The sequence below is a fragment of the Oncorhynchus nerka genome, linkage group LG7 (genome assembly GCF_034236695.1).
Source record: "Oncorhynchus nerka isolate Pitt River linkage group LG7, Oner_Uvic_2.0, whole genome shotgun sequence".
NCBI classification, from domain to species: Eukaryota; Metazoa; Chordata; class Actinopteri; order Salmoniformes; family Salmonidae; genus Oncorhynchus; species Oncorhynchus nerka.
Window position 1 is genome coordinate 37,863,933 of NC_088402.1, and position 25,483 is coordinate 37,889,415.

The following is a 25,483-nucleotide window of genomic DNA, read 5'->3' on the forward strand; positions in this document are numbered from 1 at the left end:
TCTACCACCTTCTCTACTATCATGGACAACACCTTCTACTCCAGCTGGTTCACATGAATGGTTTCTCAGCTCCCTTCTTAGCTGCCGACTTAATGTCGGACCACTATTTTTTACGGCGGAGTCACTGTCCCTTTCCATACCCCCGACGTCAAAGACAGATTCTCCCATCCTCTCTTTTTGGTCACTGCAGTGACCCGGCAGTTTTCGAATGTCCCCAACAGCAATCTTTTTCCTGGCTGCTATTTCCTCCACCATCTCTTCAAGCTCTTGTTTGCTGAAGTTTATGTTGAGCTTTCCTTGGTAATCCATTTTTGTTTTTGATAGAGCTAGTCTGATGGCAAAATAATAAAATCTTGAGACATAAAGCAGATAAATAAATGTAATAAAATGTAAATATCAACACTTTATTATAGTGGGCCAAATCCTATCATCTCTGTCAAAAATACTTATTTATTGGTTTCAAGCATGTCATTAATGTCAATGCCACATAAGAAGATATTTCCAAAGTTCTTAGGAAAGATATTTATGAAGTTCCTAAGAAAACAATGAATTCCTAAGAACATTTTGAGGAATTGCACTTACTATCTTATGAACTTCTTATTTTTTTCCTTAATAATGTTTTGTGAATCCGGCCCATGGTAAGCAGAGCTAACGCAAAATAGCAATGAGAAAAAGAGGAGGATGACTTAGTGGAAAAGGCTGAAGGAGAAGAAGAACAAGACTATACAATAGTATAGCAATAAAGGAGAAGAGAGCAGTCACGTTTTGGCTTCCGATGCAGGTGGCAAGATGACATCTCTGGTGATAACAGGCACTTAGCTCTCACACTCTAGCACCTGGAGCACTCCCATTATGCACTTCTACGTTGGCACAGAACAGCACTGGAGGTCAAAGTATCGATTCCCCAACAGCCGGCTGTCCAGGGAGAGAGTAACCACAGAAACCCAGTTCTGAGTTGCCCTCATCACGGGGCATGACACAACCTTTTTCTCAAAGTGACGCAGAAGAGGGACTGAGGCTCTCAACCACACTAACACACACCATGCATACATACACTCGCTCTGACACAAACACACACTGACACACACCAATCACTTGAAATCTTGCTAAAGTCTGACAGGGCTAGTTGTTAGGTGGCATCTCCACCAGGGAGCAGAGCCCAGAAAGAAAAGCACTTCTGTGATTCAAAGCCCTCTTGCTCGGTAATCACTCCCATGTCTCACTGTTGCCTTCAGCTCCCCCCAATTATCGCTGCGTCAGCCGGTCCAGCCGAGTGTTAGGGACACTAAAGACTGGTCTATTTTTAGAACAAATGGGGCCACAGCTTCTGTCCCTATCTGCTCACAGACACACGTTGACAAACTGTGAAAGGAGACTGATGAATGCGGAAAGTTATAGGAAAATGGAGCAATCTATGGGCTCACACAAACACACACTTGCTATACACACACGCTTTCTCACAAACGGTAAGGCTCAGAGACATGCACTTTCAGGAAGGTTTCAGAATCAGTTGGGTGTCGGTCGTTTCAAGAGAATGAGGACGGTCAATCCTTTCTACCTATCTATGATAGCTCTACTATCACAGACAGTGTTTTATGGACTCGTGGTTAGAGGCTTGGCTGAGTACAGAAAGACAATGTCATCCTTTGTTGACAGAGTTAATATGCCCTAGATGAGACTGGTACAGTAGCTGGCTGCTCTGAGGAGGATCAATGTGTTTGGAACTGTCCTGGGATCAGAAGCCAGGGTTGTATAACATAACATTGCATGACATGCGTGGTGTTATAGTCTGTTCTGAGTACAAAGGCATCAAACGAAGTGGACCAAAGCAGCAGGCTCTAGGTCAAAATGAGAGGGGAGAAAGCAAAGTGACATGGGGAGAAGAGAGAAAAACAACAAAGTACAGCCAAAAAGACTGGCGATTTGAGTTCAAGAGACATTGAGGATTGATCCGAATTTGAAAGAAGGATGATTGAAGAGAGAGAAGCAGAAGAAATAGCATTGAGGGAGAGAGAGAGGGGGAGGTAGAAAAATGTCAGAGAATCCGAAAGTGGAAACAAAGAGGATGGGGGGGGACCTGCTATTCATCTCTCCCTGATGAGTGAGGGGCTATTTATAAAACCCTTCATCTGTCTAATCATTCCTCGGAGTTCTGGCGTTCATCTTTCGCCTCTTGTCTTTAGCGACCATCACTCGTTGTTCGGCATCCTAGTTTCCATTGAGTTTCTCTCTCTTTCAAACAGTTTACTGACAGTCTCTTGCCCTCCCCTTTTTTATGTTTTCTCTCTGACAAGCGAAGAGGGGAACGACTGATGCGATGCAAAACGAGGTCCCCCGTTTATTTCCAAAATGGAATTATTTCTCTCTTCCCCAAACAAAGTTCATAAAATAATCATGAAATGATATCTGAATCATAGTGACTTGGTCGTTTCTTGGGCCCTGCTCTCGCACTCTGTTCTTACATTTGCATGAAAGACACTTTAGAGTGTCTTTAGTGCGCCAAGGACATGGACGTTGATTAAGGAAGCTCCCCGCATCTCTCTGATTCAGAGGGGTTGGGTTAAATGCGGAAGACACATTTCGGTTGAATGCATTCCGTTGTGTAACTGACTAGGTATCCCCCTTTCCCTTCTAACTTGGCCCTCTTGAGGGCAACTGGCTTCAAATATTTAATTCATAGAATGTCAAAACCCCCCTCGCCTCCTTCCTCCAGGCAACGTTGGCTCTTTCTTTCTTTCCGCTAGCTATTTGTCTGATGCAGCCCTCCCTGGTCCCCAAAGTGGTTCTGCTTGGCGACTTTGGAGTCGCCTGTGGAAATTCCACAGATGTCAGCCAAGAGAGAAGAGAAGGGCAGAAATAGAGTTCAGGAGGGGCAACGGAATGAGACGCTAAGACCATAAATTGTGTTTCCAAGAGAGGCCCGATAACAGAGGGCTAATGTTACCACGCCACCTCCCCTCTCACTGTACCCTATTGCCCAAAAGGCTACACCCTCCGGTGCTGAAGAAATATGAATGGCATTGTGTTGGACACAGGTGGACGTGCGCGCGCACACACAAACACATACGCTTGCACACAGACACACATATGCATGCACTCAGAAACACACACACAGCCAATGGATCCCCCACCCTTCATGAGCGATGCCTCTGCAGCTCTCTACTGCACACAGAGTAATGAGATCTTCGGGCCTGTGGAGCTCAGTGCATTTATCACATGCTCACACTTAATGGTCCCTCTGCCGCGGCTTTAACGCCACGCCTGCTAGCCGCCTGCTACAAACAGGACTGTTTATCTCCACCGTCTCTCTGCAGCTGTGTGTATGTGTGTGGTTGGGAGTGTACTGTCTTCATTGTTGATGATCACTCTCTCTCTTTCTCATGTGGTCTCTCTCCAATGCACTCCTCTTTCTTTCTATCCTGATGTCATCCATTAGCGTAGCCTAGTGGTTAGAGCGTTGGACTAGTAACCGGAAAGTTGCGAGTTCAAACCCCCGAGCTAACAAGGTACAAATCTGTCGTTCTGCCCCTGAACAGGCAGTCAACCCACTGTTCCCAGGCCGTCATTGAAAATAAGAATGTGTTCTTAACTGACTTGCCTGGTTAAATAAAGGTAAAAAAAAAAAAAATTTAAAATCTCTATCTCTCCATCCCCTCCCATTTTCCTCTCTGTGTCTCTTTTCTAGGAGAGAAGGTTCTTTTGGTGTTTGTCCTTCAGCGTGACACCAAGCACACGCAGTGAAAGATGGCTGCTGGATTAGCTGTCATGATGAAAGCTTATCCCAGTTTTTCTCTCACGGTCCAGTGCCGTGTTTCAAGGCACTCTCTATTTTAGAGTGAACACATTATTTCCCTCTCTCTTTCTCTCTTTTTCCTTCTCACACACACTTTCTTTCAAATTATTTTATTTGCATGAGAAACATTGCATAAATATTGCCAAAGCTTCAATGTATACAATATTTAAAAAAAGAAAGTAAACACTTTCTCTCTCTGTGAAGGACTTTTAAGAGCAAGCATTCACAAAAAAAGTGCATTGCTTTGTTGTATATCAAGACAACTGAACTGATATGATTTGTGTTGTCTGTAGTCTCTACCAAATTCAAATCCATTTTAGGCCTATTGAGCCAGAGGAATGATCTTGCATTTTTTAATCAGGTTTAACTCAGCCCTTTTTACCTGGTTTTCCTCTTACCTAGAGACCATTCGTGATAAACAGTCTTATGCGTTTCGGGTTAACAACACGCCTTGCCAGTTGGTGCCCTGTAAAGTCTGTAAGATGCCACAACAATGTAAGAGCAGACACAATGATTAAGTATTTCATCACAGCGGAGAGCGCTGGGAAGCGAGCAGGCGAGGCCGTTGCATTTTACGCTGCCTAGCGCCGTATTCAAAATGGAGGGCTTAAGAAGTGCACAGATAAATCCCATTGATTCATAACGTGAATTTGCATAGACTGCGGTAAAATGGAAAAGCACTCGTACAAAGCGATCATTCTATTGTGTCAGGAGGATATCGGGAAGTGGGGAGCTCTGCTTTGTACCTAACCCTCTCCTTTCTGCTTTTCCTCTTTATCCTGGAGGAAAGGTAGTGCAGTCTGTACAGATGTTTAATGGCGCCTTTGAGATTCTCCAAAGCCTCTTTGTGAAAGTACATTACTACAGACTCAGCCATGGCTGGTCATTGATTCCTCCACCCTTCCCCCTCCCCACACATTCTGTTAGATCAGTGGTCAGGCCATTTCTCTATTTTTAATGTGAGGCAAAAGTGATTATCCATCTTTTGAAACAAAACGTGTTTTATGGGTTTCCCTGTTTCATCGCATGTTTTACTAGATTTGGTTTCAAGGCTACTTATTTCTACTTCTATGACATAACAGGCAAATACCTCTGTTGCTGAGCACAAAAGCCTTGCGTTGTTAAGTGTGAAACACCACACAAGCATGGCTGAGAAAGAGAAACGGAGAAAATGTGCATTTATAATCGCTCAGTGTTTGTTCGAGCTTTAAGTGTTTATGGAAAAACAAGGATAACACAAGAGAGCGACAGAATGAGAGAAACAGACCCGTTGAGAAAAACAAAGAAAGAGAAAGCGAGACCCGGGGAGAAAAACAAAACACACACACAAGACAAAACACAGACATCACATTATCCTAAAATGATCCTGTCTGGACCTGGCGGTTTCAGGTGTGCGTGGTGGAGCTGACGCTGTGATGCTCAGAGGAAAACGCTAGCGCTCATCTTTTTAAAGGGCCTCCTAATGATCCCTGAAGGCTGCCTGGCTGGGTACTGGCCCTCTGTGGGGAGGAAATGGAGGAATTAGCACAAAAGGAGACGCCGCCCACCAAAGCCGCTGACCACTGGGATATTCCCAGGTCGTGCCAGGGTTCCGTGACAGATCTCGTTTCTGCCGCCAAAGCAGATACTTGGATTTTGGCAGGTGGGTGGCGACTGGCTAGGAGTAGATTGGCAGCTGACTTGCTTAGCGAAGGGGATAGCAATGTCCTACGGATCATCAGAGACCGGGAAAGAGCAGAGCAAGGCACACACACACATGGAAATTACACACACATGGAGCTGAACACTGACATGTAACACACACACACACACACACACACACAGATAGCGGCCCCTTGCATCAATTCACACACAAAAACTGACCTATAGCAGTAGATAGGTACTTCAAGCTTCATTCATGAAGGTTACTCAAGTTCAACACAAGCAATGGTCAATACCATCTAATCAGTATTCCTGTCGAAAAAAATACTTTTTGTTTTGCATAGAACACGCAGCAATTGATTTGTGCTACGGACAACATTGATGTCTCCAAGCACAGACAACTTTCTCGGAAGCAGAAACGTATGTAACACCATCAGTTATTTTAATGACCACACTCATAATGCAACTGTGTGCATTTAGATGACATCACAAGGCACGTGTACTGCCTTTGTTTAATTTTCAGGCTCAGGTTCATTAAACCCGTCTTTAAATGTACCCATGCAGTTTAGAAATGTTAAACATGATGTTTATATGCCTGGTTCTTGGATATTTCAGTCGATATATCAATGGCACACTTTATTTTGGTGCACTTAGGGTTTGGTTTACAGGTCCCAGTAACAGTTGCAAACGTGTATTTGAATGATTGCCAAGCTTCTCACACACTTGCTGCTTTGCTGTGTGCGTGTTTGATAAGCCCTGTGTGTAATATGTTAATGCTTGCTGAAGGTTTTTCCACTGATATTCTCAACCTTTTACAGGACATTACGTTAATTTAGCGAAATGCTTTCACACGTCCGCACACACGGGACTAGATAAGCTAATTACATATCTTTGGGAACAGACTAAAACTCCTCTTCATACTTCGTAAGAGGCTGTTGCTATCAGCACCATTCCAATGCTATCCTTCCTATCCCTTCATTTATGTCTCTCTCTGCCAGTTGAGATCTGACCGTTCCAAAGCTAATTTGCGTTTTGCTCGGGTAGAGTCTTGTCAACACACCCCCGTCTCTGCTAATCTGTGAGCCACGGTGTCTGCCAGGGTCCCGTAAAGTTCACTCATGTTAGCAGCCACCAGCACCATTAGGGGCCCACCACAGCTTTTCACAGAACCTTTAGGCTGTTGAAAGATTTCCTTGGACTTTCTGCCACGGGTAACTAAGGGCAAGAGAAATACACCAGACGGTATTAGAGGATTACGTTGTTTTGTCACATGACACTGAGATTCTGTCTTTCTGCTGGAACCGTTTCAGGGAACAGAACAGGAAACTGTAAAAAAAGGAAATTGTTTGATGAACAGAATCAGAACCGAGAGTGATCTGTACTGTTACGGAACAGAACCGTTATTTTAAAATCAGTTGAACCTGTTAATAATATTCCGGGCATTTTCTTTTCAGTCACACAAAATACGCAACAAAGTGCCTATGCAAAGCCCTTACTCTGACTCAGAAATCTATTCCAGTGTAGGGAGAGATTTTTAATTGTAGAAGAATGGATTCACTTTTTCAATGCTAGTTAAAGGATACTATAGTTATCACGCTTGACATTGGATTTGTTAACTACAAAAAGGTAAGACATATTTTTAATTCTGGTGCCGCTCTGTACACACAAGCTTGTTATCGTTAGCTCTGGTCTAATGTTAAGCCAACTCTCGGAAATACAAAGACATTCAAAGCTTGTCCATAGAAGCCGCTCCTCCGTAGGTATAATATTGTTGGCCTAATTTAGGTAATGCATGTCATAACAAGATGCACAATGCTTCAATCCAAGCCTCCTCATTCACCCTCTCTTGCTCTCTCCCCACCCGCATAATTTCAGTCACATCTCGCGCCGTACACTTATCTGTCCATCACGCATATAAACAACTAGGCCATAGCTTGTGTCTATCCACACTAATTCGTGAGTAAATGTAATGTTAAGCTTAATGTAAAAAGAAAGATTTGAGGTTTAAAAAACAGAAAGGAACTATATAAATAAAATGTTCATTTTTTGGAGTTTGGGCCTGTTCAGAACTTTATTTTGTGGGTCGGAACTGTGGAACTAAAAAAAATTAAGCTTCTGTTCAGAACTATTTAGAAAATAATTTTGCTTCCAACCCCTGCTCTCGATTGACCGTACGTACAGTTGAAGTCAGAAGTTTAACATACACTTAGCTTGGAGTCATTAAAACTCGTTTTTCAACCACTCCACAAATGTCTTGTTAACAAACTATAGTTTTGGCAAGTCAGTTAGGACATCTACTTTGTGCATGACACAAGTCATTTTTTCAACAATTGTTTACAGACAGATTATTTCACTTATAATTCACTGTATCACAATTCCAGTAGGTCAGAAGTTTACATACACTAAGTTGACTGTGCCTTTAAACAGCTTGGAAAATTCCAGAAAATTATGTCATGGCTTTAGAAGCTTATGCTAGGCTAATTGACATCATTTGAGTCAATTGGAGGTGTACCTGTGGATGTATTTCAAGGCCTACCTTCAAACTCAGTGCCCCTTTGCTTGACATCATGGGAAAATCGCAAGAAATCAGCCAAGACCTCAGAAAAAAATTGTAGACCTCCACAAGTCTGGTTCATCCTTGGGAGCAATTTCCAAATGCCTGAAGGTACCACGCTCATCTGTACAAACAATAGTACGCAAGTATAAACACCATGGGTCCACGCAGCTGTCATACCACTCAGGCAGGAGACGCGTTCTGTCTCCTAGAGATGAGCGTACTTTGGTGCGAAAAGTGCAAATCAATCCCAGAACAACAGTAAAGGACCTTGTGGAGATGCTGGAGAAACAGGTACAAAAGCATCTATATCCACAGTAAAACTAATCCTATATCGACATAACCTGAAAGGCCGCTCAGCAAAGAAGAAGTCACTGCTCCAAAACCACTATAAAAAAAACAGACTACGGTTTGCAACTGCACATGGGGACAAAGATCGTACATTTGGGAGAAATGTCCTCTGGTCTGATGAAACAAAAAATAGAACTGTTTGGCCATAATGACCATCGTTATGTTTGGAGGAAAAAGGGGGAAGCTTGCAATCCGAAGAACACTATCCCAACCGTGAAGCACAGGGGTGGCAGCATCATGTTGTGGGGGTGCTTTACTGCAGGAGGGACTGGTGCACTTCACAAAATAGATGGCATCATGAGGCAGGAAAATTATATGGATATATTGACGCAACATCTCAAGACATCAGTCAGGAAGTTAAAGCTTGGTCACAAATGGGTCTTCCAAATGGACAATGACCATAAGCACACTTCCTTTACAAGTTGTGGCAAAATGGCTTAAGGACAACAACGTCAAGGTATTGGAGTGGCCATCCAAAGCCCTGACCTCTATCCTATAGAAAATTTGTGGGCAGAACTGAAAAAACGTGTGCGAGCAAGGAAGGCTTACAAACCTGACTCAGTTACACCAGCTCTGTCAGGAGGAATGGGACAAAATTCACCCAACTTATTGTGGGAGGCTTGTGGAAGGCTACCCGAAACGTTTGACCCAAGTTAAACAATTTAAAGGCAATGCTACCAAATACTAATTGAGTGTATCTAAACTTCTAACCCACTGGGAATGTGATGAAATAAATAAAAGCTGAAATAAATCATTCTCTCTACTATTATTCTGACGTTTCACATTCTTAAAATAAAGTGTGGATCCTAACTGATCTAAGACAGGGAATTTTTACTAGGATTAAATGTCAGGAATTGTGAAAAAATGAGTTTAAATGTATTTGGCTAAAGGTGTATGTAAACTTCCAACTTCAACTGTATAAGCTAGGCTTGGGGCGACATGCTTTGTGACTGGAAGATAAGGAGCATTTAGGCCTCGGTAGCATTAAAATAAGTCACGACATTAGGTGCCAATTGGCCAATTGAAGGTCAATGATTACGTTAAGCCTCAAGGTGGTCTTTCCAACCAGTGATGGTGACAGGTATTCTGTTTACACTTTATAGTACCCTCAAGCTGTCCCTCTCCCATTTAAGATTATATGCTTAAGCCCTGATCACCACAAATCAGATTTAAGAGCATGTAGCTTTTCCCCAAGGTCTTTAAGCTAATAGAGTGGCAAAGCCCCCAATTCTCCTTCCTTTGCTCCTGCATTGTAAAAACCTTTCACCCCCTCAATTCACTACAACCCAGAATTGAATTACAAATGTTTTTTCAAGCCCGCCTGAATCTATTCAAGCAGTGAAGAGTTAGTCTTGGTGTTGTGCTTACAGAACTTCATTTTCCACCATAATTTGCAAATAAATTCATTAAAAATCCTACAATGTGATTTTCTGGATTTTTTGTCTCATTTTGTCTGTCATAGTTGAAGTGTACCTATGATGAAAATTACAGGCCTGCCTCATCGTTTTAAGTGGGAGAACTTGCACAATTGGTGACTGACAAAATACTTTTTTGCCCCACTGTAGATAGCATTGCATGTCCTGAGGCGCTGTGTTTACGCTAGCTTAGATATATGGGGTGTTCGAGAGTTTTGTAGAGTTGGCATAGAAAAACTGCAAATGACGAGTGAATAACAGTGACGTAAGTACATGTGAATGAACATTTGCTGTCAAAGCAGGGAGTAATCTAATGCTATGGAATGACACACACCCACCGTTGGCAAGCTCGTCAAATAGGAAGACAGCCTGAACCGAACCAAGTTTGTCTTTGTTTTAGCCGGATGCGGATCTCAAATTTGTCTCTTCCCCTCTCTAACTAACTAACTAACAAACTCACAAATGCCGTGACTCCTTGATGTAGCATGATGCCCTCCCCTACTATAATTTTTGCCTTTGACTTCAAACCAGGTGTTACCCTCAGCCTTTGCAGTAATATGGGTCGCAAATGAGAGGAAATGAAGCAATTCCCTAAACTCTAAAGTCTCTAGATCTAATAACAAACATAAGGGCATCGACCCGTGTTGTGGTCTGTATATTGGAGACTATTTGTCTGTGTGTCATTGTAACCCCTTTTAACCAAGGCACCATTTTAGTCTGCGGGAAACGATCCCCGATTCCATCGTTTTTTTTTCACAGAGCAGAGAGTACAGTAAAAAAATACTGAAAACAAGTTGGACTGGTCCCTCGAAAGAAATGACACACTGTTTGAGGAGCCACATTCCCATGCATTGACAAACCAAAAGTGCAGGGGAGGTTTTGGGACTATGATGTACATAACAGAGATGTGTTTAGGTAATTGTGAAGCTGGTTGATGCGTGCGGAGTGATTTTCATGGACCATAATCAGTCTCAGCTTAAGTGGGGTTTTCCGATTGCTCCAAAACCCCTGGTGTGCGCCAGTGACCGCAGTGAGAGGGTTGAGAAGTTGAGTGGTAGGGTGACTGACACCCATGCCTCTTGTGGAATGTTTTGTGGAGAGCCATATCTCCTCTTCCTTTTTAAAGCCTGCATATCCTTCCAGGATTTTGCTTCATAGTTAATTCCTGCAGTTGGTCCCCTTTTCCACATAGGGAAGCTAACTTTTTGCTTGAACAGAAGAACCTCTAGTTACACTCTCCTCCATATGCATTTGGACAGTGAAGCAAAAACATTTAACTGTATACTCCAGCATTTTGGATTTGAGATTAAACGTTTCGGGCCTCCCGAGTGGCGCAGTGGTCTAAGGCACTGCATCTCAGTGCTAGCTGTGCTACTACAGATTCTGGGTTCGAGTCCAGGCTCTGTCATAGCCGGCCGCGACCGGTAGACCCATGGGACGGCGCACAATTGGCCCGGCATCATCCTGGTTAGGGGAGGGTTTGCCCGGCAGGGATGTCGTTGTCCCATCACGGACTACTGACTCCTGTGGCAGGCCAGGCGCAGTGCATGCTGACATGGGCGCCAGGTGCACAGTGTTTCCTCTGACATATTGGTGCGGCTGGCTTCGGGGTTAAGTGGGCATTGTGTCAAGAAGCAGTGCGGCTTGGTTGATTTGTGGATCAGAGGATGCACGGCTCTTGACCTTCGCCTCTCCCGAGTCTGTAGGGGAGTTGCAGCGATGAGACAAGACTGTAACTACCAATTGGATACCACGACATTGGGGAGAAAAAAGGGTAAAAGTACAAACAAAAAAAAATCTATAAAAAAAATGTTTCATGTGAGGCAACGGTACAGAATGTCACCTTTTATTTGAGGGTATTTTCATACATATCTGTTTTATTGTTTAGGAATGAAAGCACTTTATGTACGCTACATGGCCAAAAGTATGTGGACACCACATCTCATTCCTAAATCATGGCATTAATATGTAGTTGGTCCCCCTTTGCTGCTATAACAGCCTCCACTCTTTTGGGAAGGCTTTCCACTAGATGTTGGAACATTGCTACGGAGACTTGCTTCCCTTCAGCCACGAGCATTTGTGAGGTCGGGCACTGAGTTTGGGCGATTAAGCCTGGCTCGCAGTTGGCATTCCAATTCATCCAAAAGGTGTTCGATGGGGTTGAGGTCAGGTCTCTGTGCAGGCCAAGTTCTTCCATACCGATCTCGACAAACCATTTCTGTATGGACCTCGCTTTGTCCACGGGGGCATTGTCATGCTGAAACAGGAAAGGGCCTTCCCCAAACTGTTGCAACAAAGTTGGAAGCACAGAATCGTTTAGAATGTAATTTTATGCTGTAGGGTTAAGATTTCCCTTCACTGGAACTAAGGGGCCTAGCCTGAACCATGAAAAACAGCCCCAGACCATTAGTCCTCCTCCACCAAACTCTAAAGTTGACACTATGCATTGGGGCAGATAGCGTTCTCCTGTCATCCACCAAAGCCAAATTCGTCTGCCGGACTTCCAGATGGTGAAGCGTGATTCATTACTCCAGAGAATGCGTTTCCACAGCTCCAGGGCCAAATGTCGGCAAGCTTTACACTTGGCATTGCGCAAGGTGATTTTAGGCTTGTAATGCGGCTGCTCGGACATGGAAACCCATTTCATGAAGTTCTCAACAAACAGTTCTTGTGCTGACGTTGCTTCCAGAGGCAATTTGGAACTCGGTGGTAAGTGTTGCAACCGAGGACAGACAGTTTTTACGAGTTTCAGCACTCAGCAGTCTGGTTCTATGAGCTTGTGTGGCATCCTATGACGGTGTCACGTTGAAAGTCACTGAGCTCTTCAGTAAGGCCATTGTACTGTCAATGCTTGTCTATGGAGATTGCATGTCTATGTGCTCGATTTTACACACTTGTCAGCAACGGGTGTGGCTGAAATAGCCAAATCCACAATTTGAAGGTGTCCACATACTTTTGTATATATGGTGTATCTCATATTTAAACAAATTTACTTAGTGTATTAAAGTAGTCAATACTGTAGTATTTGTTCCCATATTTGTAGAGTTTGTAGAGTCACAAAGTTTATTTAGTCAGGAATATGGACCAAATACTAAACTTTTGATTGTTAATCTCTGGTGACAGGTCTTTATACATTTAGAACACTTAGCATAGCAAACAGAAGCAAACCGCTTAAATCAATCCAAGATGGCTTCAACCGTCTCCTGTTGCGGCTTCATACAATACTTCTGATCTCTTGCAATATCTCCCCACAGTTGTGACTGCCACAACCCAGGCAGGCGCCACCACAATAGAGAACCAGTTGAAGAGCTAGAGTGAGTTTTTGTCTCAGGGGTCTATGTCTCCCAGCTGGGAGCTCTTAGCAGTGCTGTAGCAACCACTCTATTGGAGAAAATGGGAATGCATGTTCTCACTTTTAGCTCCTCAAGTCGCTTGCGAGGTCAGCTGAAGGTGGACTGAAATCAGCTGGGCCTTAGCTCACACAGTCATACTATATCTTTTTTTATTTAACCTTTATTTAACTAGGCAAGTCAGTTAAGAACAAATTCTTGTTTACAATGACGGCCTAACCCGGCCAAACCCTCCCCTAACCCGGACTACGCTGGGCCAGTTGTGCGCCGCACAATGGGACTCCCTATCACGGCCGGTTGTGATATAGCCCAGGATCGAACCAGCGTCTGTAGTGACGCCTCTAGCACTGAAATGCAGAGCCTTAGACAGCTGCACCACTCAGGAGCCCTATATGACATTGGCTTACCCAGAAAAAATATATAACCATTGTTTCTTTTGTTTTATGATATTGGCCTGGAAAACAACATTGCAGTTACTACAGTACCTGTGATGTATTGTACTGAGTTTTGAACACTTCCCCTCTTTGTGTAATGTGATCACAAAAATTACCTCAGACTTACTTTCCCAAACATCGATTGAATGACAACTCAGGTTGCCTCATCATCCATTACTTTCTCTACAGTTTGACAGTAGTGAAGCAGTAGGTATTTAGTGTCTGAGTGGGTGTAATCCTTTAGAGTAGAGAGGCTACTGCGAGCCCCGCTGTAAACACGACTAGACGCTAATCGTTATAATTTATAGCGGGGGGCCATGACTGGCTGACCTCGCGGCTAAGCACAACACCTGCTCGGAATCTAAACGAGAATGGCGTAGGCTAATTGATATTGATGGCGAGTGCTCCTGTTGTTTGTTGACTTTGGGAGGGTATGTAGTTAGCGTGGCATGCTAACGTCCAGTCCCTAGTGTGTGTAGAGTCAGGCCTAATTTAAGGATTAATTTCCTCTTGCTAGCAGCATTCCTCCCACTATATTCCTCATGAAAGAGTCAGAGAATCAGGATGTTACCCAAGTATGTTACCCTAGTAATTGTAAAACATGTATATCTGGCTCTGTGCAATCTACTTGGTTTTTAATGTGGGACTGACTCATTAAAAATGTAGATGAATGCATCTCTATGGTCCATTGGACTGATGTGTACTGTATCTCCGACAGAATGACCTTTCCCACAATCACTCTGGTTGTGTGTCTTAGCATGTTAGCACTCTAAGAGGCAGATGTTGACATTAGCAGCCGTTAAGACCATCTGGGTTCCAGCCTGAACTGTTCGTTCCTCATTGATATTGTTTTGACGAAAGCAGACAGCTTGAAGTTGATCGTTAATATTTCCGACTAAACAGCCTGGTGTCAGTCTGACCTTGGATATTTATTTATTTTACTTATTAGTGTTAACATTTTGATTAGTTTGACGAGTTCTGGACTGCTGCCGGTGTCATGAGTTGATAGACCAGAACATATACACAATCACATAAATCAATTGTCCTGTGAGATATATTTTTGTGCATTACTTTCCAAATTGCAATGATGAATCCATTTTGTTTTACTCCCAGATCTGAGCTCCTGTGTTACCTTTAAATGCCATTACGCTATGATGAATCATAATGGTAGCTTTTTGCTTAGATAATGCACGCTAAAAATGCATCTTTTGTCCTGAAATTGTATCATTCAAATAATAGACTTCGTTTCCTCAGTCGATGAATATTTGAAAACCACTAGCCAATTGAGAAAATGTCCTAAGTTGAGCAATTACATATTTGACAGAACATTTACATATCTGCAGTATGAGATATGAAATGGGTTTTCATCATGTAGAGTCAAGCAACATGTGTTTGTATTCTGACCCCTTTTCATTTGACTGAACTGAATTCCTCTCTTCTCCTTCAATCTTACCTTCCACAGACAGGGCCCCCGTGGATCTGAGCCACACACCATGACTTGCTGAAGCCCCACTTGCTGCTACCCACCCCCCTTCTCCTCATTGAAGATGGTCCCTCCGGAACAGACGAGGTGGCGCCTCCTGCTGGCAGCCCTCACACTCACTTCCTGTCTACTGTCCACCTCAGCCACAGCCCCGCCCTTCCCAAAAGACCTGGAGCCAATCAACGTTGTCCGATGGGAGCGTGAGTAGACCCACCAGCCCCCTGATTGGCTTAAAATGATTTTAAAGGCCAAGTGGTGCCATGTTGCATATTTTTCCTCAGTGATATAAGGGGATTCATTTAGTAGCACGAGACTGGTAGTTAGAGTGCATTAATATGATGTGACATATAGATCTACCACTGAGTTAGGGGAGGAAGACTGCTGTGGTATTTGTCTCCAGCAGCACGCAAGGAAACAGATTCCCTATTTGCGTTGCCTAAGGCTGGCTCAGAGCCCTAATGCTACCTTGTTAAAACATTGATGGACCAAAGTCAGTCTGTAGATTTGGCCTGCACAGGAGATGAGTGTGGATGAACGGTCTTGTGCAAATTAAACCCCAAATAAGATTATGAACAGAGATGTACACTCAAAATGGCCATCGTTGATTTTTGAGTGGGTGTTGGGCATTGTTTTCCTAAAGTACTCCACTATATGTGGCTCTATCGGCTGCAGGAGGTATGATTTACATGATAGTTAATGAGCCGGGCAGGTCTAATACATTATTGGTGTGAGAAAGGAGGATAAAGAGCGGCAAAGGAAAAAGAGTCGCTGAGGCATTGGCACCATGGCATTAAATTGGTGTTGGTTTGCCAGGTCAACAGCTTGGAATCTCGGAAAGAGAGGGGGACAAAGAACGAAAGGGAGTTTACAGTGTGTTATCGGAATGCACAAATCAAAGTCGAGGTAAAATGCTGAACATTTCAGACTGATATCATCGCATCTCTGTTGAATGTAGTAGGTAACACCTTGAAGCAGATCCATTGCGGATATATCTCCTGACTTATCGAACAGTGGAAACGACACCATCAGACCTACCTAGACTAACTGTGAGAGTGGACTTCTCAAGGGCATTTTGTTTAGTGTTCGAGCGTATTCGTCTCCTCACTCTGCAGGTTGCGAGCTGACGCCGTCTTTGCCATCGACGAAATGCCAACAGTCTTATCATTTAATGAACACTTTTGCCTAGTCATCAGATTTCCTGTTGTATTGTCCAAACAAAGCCTTTCGGGCAGATGAATTGAGTTTAATCGTACAGCTACAGTATATGCTTTAATAATTGCCATTATGCAAATTGCTTACGACAGAAATACAATAGCAGACACTTTAAAAAAAATCTTAGCTCACTCATCCCAAGCCAAATAAACTATGCCTCTATTAAACCTCTATATACCCTTCAGCAGGGTTGTGTTCATTGGGCACCAAACGGAATAAAACAGACAATAGAAGAAACCCTCACGTTTTCTCTTGCGTGCCTTGATGAACAAGACCCAGGACTGGACATAGACGGCTAGAGCAGGAGAGCAGGGACTAGCAGAGGTTTCTGTTCATTATCTTTCCCCTAGTCTGACCTTTTAGAAACAAGCCAGGCCTCCCGAACCTGGATACCGTTCACAGGAAGAACAGGACATGACTAGAATGGGAGCGTGCCTGACCAGAGAGTGACTGGTTTAGTTTAGCGACTGCAAACCTACACTGTATCCATTTATTGCCACAAGCAACTGAAAATACAACAAATACTACGTAATTAAAGATTTAAACACCAGAATGAGGCCTGTCAGGACCAAGCACGATTACCAATTATAAATGACAACTTGAGATAGTAGTCATTTCCATAAAGCTGTGAGCTGTCCAGGAGTTGGGGTCATGAATTGGAAAAACCTTGAAATATATGTGATAATTCAGCTACTCTTATCTTCAACGTCTCTCTCTCTCTCTTTTTGTAGACTCCTACCTGTACCCAGGGTTCCAGGGGCTGGTGTCGGACAACGACACATTCAGACTAGGCCTGGACTTCCAGAGGATGCTGAGGATCAACCATATGCTCTACATCGCTGCCAGGTCAGTCAGCCAATTCACTGCCTCTGTTCTGGTCCACATGCTAACAATCACAACCAATAAAACATCACTACCAGACTGATCAAACTAGAGTCTGTTTCCCAGACACTGAAGGTTTTTCAATGCAGAATCCGGGAAACAAACCTTTAGTTTGTTTTTATTTATGAGACTGTGCACAGAACACCATGACACTAAATCTTAATCTTTACCCCACAGGGACCATGTTTTTGCAGTAAACCTGACCACAGCTGGTGACGACTTCGTCCCCCAGCTGGTAAGTTACATAATCAAACATTCGATCAAACCTCACATGGCTATTCAAGATGGAATACACCATAATACAAGCAGGAACTAACATGACCATCTGGTTTATTACTGCATACTTTTGATACATTTGTTTCTCTTCTAAACACCAAAGTGCCCATAATTTATTTGCAATGTCAATTATATTTGTTTTTAGAAGTACCGTAGCCTGGCCTCTTCTGAGTTTTCCTCACTAATGGACTAGCCTGCAAACAATGGCCCTTAGCTTGGCTGCTCCCCACCCGGAGGACCCTCGAGGGTAACCCCAATATGGCAGAGGTCCAGTAGTTCTACATGGAAGCCCCTTTTCATATCAGCTTCCCAGAAACAACTTCTCCGGATGGGGTTGCGAAGTCGAGCGAAGCTCTCAGCAGGTAGATCCAAAGATTACCCAAAGGTCACAGAGAGGCCTCTGACCGGTTATGGCCACATGAACGCACTCTGTGATTGCATCAGGCTCTTTCATGTAACCCTATGTGTGGTGGGGTGGCGCTTTCTCTAGAGCAGGGGTGTCAAACATACGGCCCGCGGGCGAAACCCGGCATTTGGGGTTCCAATCCGGTGATTTTTCATAATACTTTAAAATAACTAAAACCAAATGGAAACTGTGTATAAATGATAATGGACCTACATTCATACCGTTTCTTGACTGTGTCCAGCTCGCTACTAATCACCAAAATGAAAGCTATGGGAAAAAGGAACATTTTTAGCAAATTGACGGCGAGGAAGTACAACCAATTTTCAATGCGGCCCTCCGGACCTTATTGAAGACCGAATGCGACCACCCGGGACAAAATGAGTTCTACACCCCTGGTCTAGAGCATGGTGTGGTGTCATATTTTGTTCCCCCCCCCCCTTTCATGTATTGCAGAAGCTGACATGGAGGTCCAAGGATGTGGCCAAGTGTACCGTGAGGGGTAGAAACAGCGTGAGTATCTTTCTCCACCATGTTCTATGTGTGTCTACGTTAAGGTCAAGAGAGAACACACTAGCTACCGCTTGGCATTCTTCAGTGGTAGTCGACTCTCCCTAGCAGCATAAGTGGGGGGCTCCCGATTGGCGCAGCGGTCTAAGGCACTGCATCTCAGCATTAGAGACCCTGGTTTGATTCCAGGCTGTATCACAACCGGCCTCAATTGGGAGTCCCATAGGGCGGTGAACAATTGGCCCAGCGTCGTCCGGGTTAGGGTATGGCCGGGCTGGCTGTCATTGTAGATACTCATTTGTTCTTAACTGACTTGCCTAGATAAATAAAGGTTACATTTAAAAAATGTAAGTGCACCCTATAACATAATTGGATGGTTTCAAATGCACCATAATTCTCTTGTGAGGCCGAGTAATGCATCAGCGCTATTTTATTATGGCAGCCTGTTCTTGTTCCAAATGTATTTATAGTACATGAGTTCTCAGTGATACTGAATGAGCCTATGTGTTTTTCCAGGATGAATGCTACAACTATGTCAAAGTGCTGGTACCGCGGAACGACGAGACCCTATTTGCTTGCGGCACTAATGCCTTCAACCCCACCTGCCGTAACTACAAGGTACGTGTGTGTGAGTTTAGGTGTTGATGTGTGCTGTTAACTTCTTTCATCAAACCTTTAGATTCGACAGAGCCATGATTGACGTTTGTTAATGTCACTCCAATTATAAAGCTGTGATTGCTGATTGGCGGGCATGCAGAGACAACGAGCTAGTCATTATCACAAGGCCACAGTTTGGCTCTTCATTCACCCCCTCTTGAGTGCTAAGCCTTTGTGTGTTCAATCCTCTTTGCATTGAGAAGGTATAATTGCTTCCCGAGCAGTCGGTTTGTTCACTCATGACTCACAATTGAATAAAAGTCAAGATGACATTACACATTTGTCTGTTTTTCGCATTCAATACAATTACCAATTCAATTTGCATACATGCAATAGTGTGAAGTTATGTTGAAAAGGCAATAAAGAGGACTTGTCATTTAATATTAGAAACTACTTAATTGGAGCTCATTGAAGGCAGAGTGAGGTGAAGCCAACCAGACAGATGTTGTTTTGTTTTTCCTAGTGTGTGTGTGTGTGGGGGGGGGGGGGGGGGGGGCAGGGAGTCCAACTCCTGCTTAGCCACAACTAGGAGACCGTCCCAAGAGGGACTGGAGAGGCAGCCAGGTAATTTATGAGCGCCAGCGAGGGGCTAAACGTCCACAGCCGTGCTAGCAATAGCAATGGCTGTGTTAGCAATTCAGCTAATGTTGCAGCGGAGGTAAAGGAGTTAAGGGGTTCGTGCAGTGCTGGTTTCAGTCCATGCCCAGAGCAACAATGGCAACAGAGAACTAACAGTCTTCTCTCATTCCCACAGATGACCACCCTGGAGCAGGTTGGCGAGGAGGTGGTGGGTCAGGCGCGCTGTCCCTTCGAGTCGGGTCAATCCAACCTCGGCCTCTTTGCTGGTGAGTGGCTCAATTTGTAAATGTAGAATTTGAAATGAAATTTTGTCCGTAGTCCATTAGCAAATAATATGTTGTCCAAAGACTGAATGTAAGACCTTTTAGGCAGGTCGAGACAGAAGCCTAGTCTTAATGGTTAAATTGATGAGTCATAAAAGTCTGTACCTAGCTTATAGTAAATATTAGCTTAATCAGTTGAGCATTCTTATAGCATTATTTATGAAAATGTGTTTTTTTAAAATATATAAAGCGTATCCATATGAATTCTGGTATTTTACTATGTATTACTACTATACTATCATACGTATTAATTACTATATTCTCTCTACTTACTTTATTTTTCAGGCGGTGATTTCTACTCTGCCACCATGACCGACTTCCTGGCCAGCGACGCTGTCATCTATCGTAGTCTTGGCGACGACAGCCCCGTCCTGCGGACCGTCAAGTACGACTCCAAGTGGCTCCGAGGTTGGTCACATGACTTTTGTGTCGACCAGTGTCCTGGTTGGGGATGTGTAGCTCTTACACAACCAATCACCGTGTCATCAAGTCCTTAATTAGTTGGATCAGGTGTTAGTACTGGGTTGGAACAAATGCCTGAACAGCAGTGACTCCATCTCTGATACACACCAGAAAAGTATGACTCACTATAATGACTTTAATTCAATCTCAACTCTCACTTTTCCCCGCTTGTGTGTGTCTCCTTGCCTCCCCAGAGCCCCATTTCCACCATGCGATCGAGTATGGAAATTATGTCTACTTTTTCCTCAGTGAGATTGCAGTGGAGTACACCACACTGGGCAAGGTAAGAGGGTGTCACTTATATAAGATTGATGTATGACAGGGGTAGCCAACTAGATTCAGCCGGGGGCTGATTTTTGTCGGAGCGGATGGTCAGAGGCCCGGAACATAATTCTAATAATTTTTACACTGCAAATTGACTACAACTAAGCCCAAAAAGAGATTATATTGAAAAATAACAGTAATTTCATACCTTGATTACATTGAGACAGTCACGTGTCACTTTTTTATTTGTGAGAATAGTTGGGAACAAATTTCCTAAATTAACCAAAGTTTTAGCGGAATTCCTGGTGGTCTTTTTGTTCTGTTTAAAACTGAAAAAAATCATAAAGAAAAAAAAAAGATTAAACAACAGATGTTCTATGTACTCTTATCAGATGTATCATGACTAGTTGAGACGAGTGATCGATTTATTCTGAAAAGATGAAGGCACCATTATCGTTGGACATAGGATATGAGCTATAATGACAGGTCTGCAGCCTTATGTCCCGGAATCACTGAGCTATTACGAATGGGAAATAACGTCCATTTGTGGGGGTTAGTCTGGAGGTTAGATAGGCGTAAGTGCATCCAGAGGGTTGCGGATTGAAATCCTATGGTGAAGAATCGAGAAGTTGAAAATGAGATGACAGCTGGTGACAGAATCTCCAGTACACACTACTACCGTTGTGTCCTTGAGCAAGGCACTTATTAACCCCAGATAGCCAGCACTGTGACTGATCCTGTGCTGCTTCAAGCCTATTAAGTCATGTTTGTTGTCTCAAGGGGTCGGGAGAAGAGCGCCTAGGATAATAAAGCACTATTCTATTATATTGTATAATTTTCTGGTTCTGCTCCAAGGTGGTGTTCTCTCGTGTGGCGCGGGTGTGTAAGAACGACAACGGCGGCTCTCCTCGGGTGCTGGAGCGTTACTGGACCTCCTTCCTGAAGGCGCGGCTCAACTGCTCGGTGCCCGGCGACTCGTTCTTTTACTTCGACGTGCTGCAGTCGCTCACCAACGTGCTACAGATCAACCAGCGCCCCGCGGTGGTGGGAGTGTTTACTACGCAAGCTAACAGGTTAGCCTAGTGGCCAAGAAAGTAGTGGTGGGCACTATTCCATCAACGCCAATATCCATACATTTCTTCATACACAGACAACATTCCTACGATTTTACCGTGCCTGCTTTATTTTACCTTTGTACATCTGAAAGGGGTAGGGGGTTAAAAAACATGGACAATTTAAACCCACCTAAAGACCTAGTTATGATTCCTGCATTTTCACAGACCCTGTAACCAAAATACACCTATTAGGTCTGTGTGAATAGTTCTCTGCTTTTTTGCAGGTAAATTCATTAGCACTTCCATTGTTCAACACCTCCTTATTTTGAAATTCAGGGCTGGGCGATATGGCCTAAAAACCATATATCGATGTATTTCTAATTTACGGGCCACTCATGATATATATCTCGGTTTTCTCCAAATAATAATTTTTCACAATTTAAGGTAAATACACCGCATTTCAAACAGCCAGGAATAATCTAATGAATTCAGGGCTCGTAAAATGATACCTAGGCTAAATATAAGCCTTCCACAACCATATGACCCACTAATATATTACATTATTTTATCAAAATAGTTGAATCTGCTTTTTTTCCCCTCAATAATCACTGATCTGACTTTCAAGTCTGTCTATGAAAAAGCCCTTTTTGTAAAAAGAAATACTAGAACCATGGACAATGCACACCCACAGATAATGACCCACTTCTTGTAACAGGCATTATAGAAAATGAACACAGGTCTCATGAACAATCTCTCAAGCACAAGCCCACGTGCTAGTGAATAGCCAGTTCATCTTTATATTTGAAATCTAGCCAACTTGCATTTGCTTGCTAATGCGATAGAACAGTTAAACTGTTATGAATACACCCTCCTTTCTGTCTCCAACTGTTTACTTTGTTTAGATATTGAAATCAAGTGGCCGACCTGGATAAGGTGCTTATTTCTCAGAATGAGAGGTTCCAATTCCTTATATAAATGTGTATTTTTATGCTCATTGCACATTTATAAAAGTTGATATTGATTTGGAATTATACACAGAGCTCTACACTCACCAGATAAACATTGGATTCAAAAAAATGTTTGCCTTGTTTGACTAGCCAACCATGTTTCAACAAACCTTTTCAATAACTCAATCCCACAAGGCTCTTTTTTTGAACACGCTCTTTGCGTCTGTCTCCCTCGTCAGTATCCCTGGCTCAGCAGTGTGTGCCTTCTACATGGATGACATAGAGAAGGCCTTTAATGGGAAGTTTAAGGAGCAGAAAACCAGTGACTCAGCCTGGACCCCAGTACCAGAGGAACAGGTGCCCAAGCCTAGGTATGAGACTGCCTTCTAAAGGGGGGAAACACTAGCCTACATATGACAACGACCATATGAGTTGGCCATACAGCACCAACAGATCTGGGACCAGCTAGACTAGCACAGTACATACCCATGTTTTGTTTGAATAAGAGTTGCCAAATGTAATTTCTCAAATCTCTATTTTCTACTTCAGACCTGGTTCCTGTGCCGGTGACGGCCTGGCCTCTGCCTACAAGTCGTCCACCACCTTCCCCGACGACACGCTGACCTTCATCAAGTCTTACCCTCTGATGGACGAGGCGGTGCCCTCCGTCAACGACCGGCCCTGCTTCACCCGCACCACCAGCAGGTACTGTAGGGCAGTACCATGCAATAGAATATAACTATTTATCTTTGTGTGGACAAACGGCACCATAGACAAATATACAATAATGCAATATAACATACAATGTTATACAAATCTGACATATCAGCAGTATGACAGCAAAGTTTTTGTGCAACCATGTACAGTAAGTCAAATGACTCAATGAATAACACTTTACTCAAACCAGGCAACTGGGGTCCTCGCTCAGAAACTAAACCCAGAAATTGCCTCAGCCTAGCTACTGCTTCTCTGTTTGACCGGAGACTGTGGCTTCATCCACAAAGCTTGACATTTACTGGCGGTGCAGAGGTGATATGAGGTGTTTGAGTCTGCCTGCCGTACCCCCTGGGTGCCCGGCCTGCTGCTTCTCACCACAGGAAGCTGATGTGATACTCTGGTAAATGACAACAGAAGCCAGGGGGGCACAGGGAACATGTTATTTCACACTGCTCCAAACATCCTGAGACGAAACCTCCTAGTGAAATATCCCGAAGTCATGGAAATATTGGCGATAAAATGGGGCTTAAATCATAGGATGTTCTCATCGAGTGTGTTGCATTCATGAACCCGAGGAAATAACATTTTATAGCATAGTGGTTATTATTAAACTGAAAATAACGTGCAGGGGTTATGCTTCAGTCTTCAGCAGCCAGTAGAGATGACTGGCGTTAGATATGCATGTGTAAACACACAAAGATAAGAACATGTACATTTTGGAGACAATCATGGTTAATTTACAAAACCTTCCTTGACAGCTGCTATGCTGCTAGGGAACCAACACAAGCCATTCGGGAAAGTGCCAAATCTCACCCAGAAAGTAGCCTAAAGCAAAAGGGAATTTTCAGAGCAGCTGCACTCTAGCTATTCTGTTTTCCCCATTTGAGTGTACTATCCACTCCATCTTTTGGTGCACAGAAAACCATACTAGTTCAAATCAGGAAAAGCACAAAAAAGGCTGAGCAAAAATCTTTTTTTAAGGGATGAAAAATTCTTCATTTATAACCCTATGTTGACCTGTGTCTCAATGCCAGTCACGGCGGTTCACTTGTTCTGAATGACTGACCCATTATGGCTGACGAGTTACCAGTTCCGGAAGTACAATCAGCGCTAACTGTGTTTTTCACTTCTCCAGGTACAAGCTGACTCAGATTGCGGTGGACACCTCTGCCGGGCCGTCTAAGGACCGCACTGTGGTCTTCCTGGGCTCAGAGGATGGCAGGGTCCTGAAGGTGTTGTCCAGCACTCATCGTAACGCCTCCTTTGGCTCCCAGCTCCTGGAGGACATAGATGTGTATAACCCCTCAATGTGAGCACAAAACCTCAATAAGTCAGTCTATAACCTCACTTAAGTAAGTGTGTAACCACTTTTGAATAGGTCATAACTACGCAGGCGTAGTAAAAGTAAAAGTTGGTTATGGCACGAAAACCTGACTGCTGTATAAGCATCCCATTGTGACAGTACTGTAATATCAGTCTGGAAAATCTCCAAAATGAATGTCTATACCCTCTTTAAAGCTGTAACCTACATTATAATGCTATTACTTCCACCAAATGGTCCACATCTTTACTATGGTAGTTCACAAGCAGAGTAATTTTATTCTCCACACTATATTAGGGGTTCAAATGGTATATCAACTTCCTAAATGCACATTTCTTACAGAGATAGGCTTTAAATGGGGCTCCCATTTCTATCTGCGACTGAGTCATTGTACTGTGTTTCACATGTCTATGGTCTAACTCGAATCTGTTAGTATGGTTGTGCTTTAAGTGTTCTCACGTGTCATGTGACCATGTTTTCCCAAAGGTGTAACATTCAGGGGCAGGAGGACCGGAGGATTCTGGGAATGGAGCTGGATAAGGAGCATCATGCCTTGTTCGTGGCCTTCACCAGCTGTGTCATCAGAGTACCACTCAGCCGCTGCACTGAGCACGGCGCCTGTAAAAAGTGAGTTACAACAAGGTCGGAAACGATTGTGTGAAAATACACATGGGAGGATATACAGTATTGTTAGGGCCGAGTTTTCCCTGACTACGTGACCTAGGAAAAATGGGTCCTGGCATTTTTTGGTGCTTTTGCACTGCTCAAAATGGTTTACTCTAATGTGTTATAACAAATACTTAGTCTCTGTATACCAAGCTCTTTCAATGTCAAATTGTGGTCAAGTGATTTCA

General features: G+C 43.5%; 1 protein-coding gene across 3 annotated transcripts in view; it reads left to right on the forward strand.

The window, feature by feature from the left end:
* The window catches only part of LOC115131575 (semaphorin-6D-like), a 137,652-nt gene that overhangs the window by 90,522 nt on the left and 21,647 nt on the right, over nt 1-25,483 (forward strand). For all 3 annotated transcript variants that reach the window (XM_029663384.2, XM_029663386.2, XM_029663385.2), the window contains 13 exons: nt 15,001-15,221; nt 16,965-17,079; nt 17,293-17,350; nt 18,251-18,307; nt 18,821-18,922; nt 19,716-19,806; nt 20,149-20,271; nt 20,520-20,608; nt 21,445-21,662; nt 22,831-22,962; nt 23,141-23,296; nt 24,444-24,617; nt 25,116-25,256. In XM_029663384.2, coding sequence (XP_029519244.1) covers nt 15,086-15,221; nt 16,965-17,079; nt 17,293-17,350; nt 18,251-18,307; nt 18,821-18,922; nt 19,716-19,806; nt 20,149-20,271; nt 20,520-20,608; nt 21,445-21,662; nt 22,831-22,962; nt 23,141-23,296; nt 24,444-24,617; nt 25,116-25,256 — 1,592 coding nt within the window. In that variant the 5' untranslated portion in view covers nt 15,001-15,085. The remainder of the gene's footprint in view (nt 1-15,000; nt 15,222-16,964; nt 17,080-17,292; nt 17,351-18,250; nt 18,308-18,820; nt 18,923-19,715; nt 19,807-20,148; nt 20,272-20,519; nt 20,609-21,444; nt 21,663-22,830; nt 22,963-23,140; nt 23,297-24,443; nt 24,618-25,115; nt 25,257-25,483) is intronic.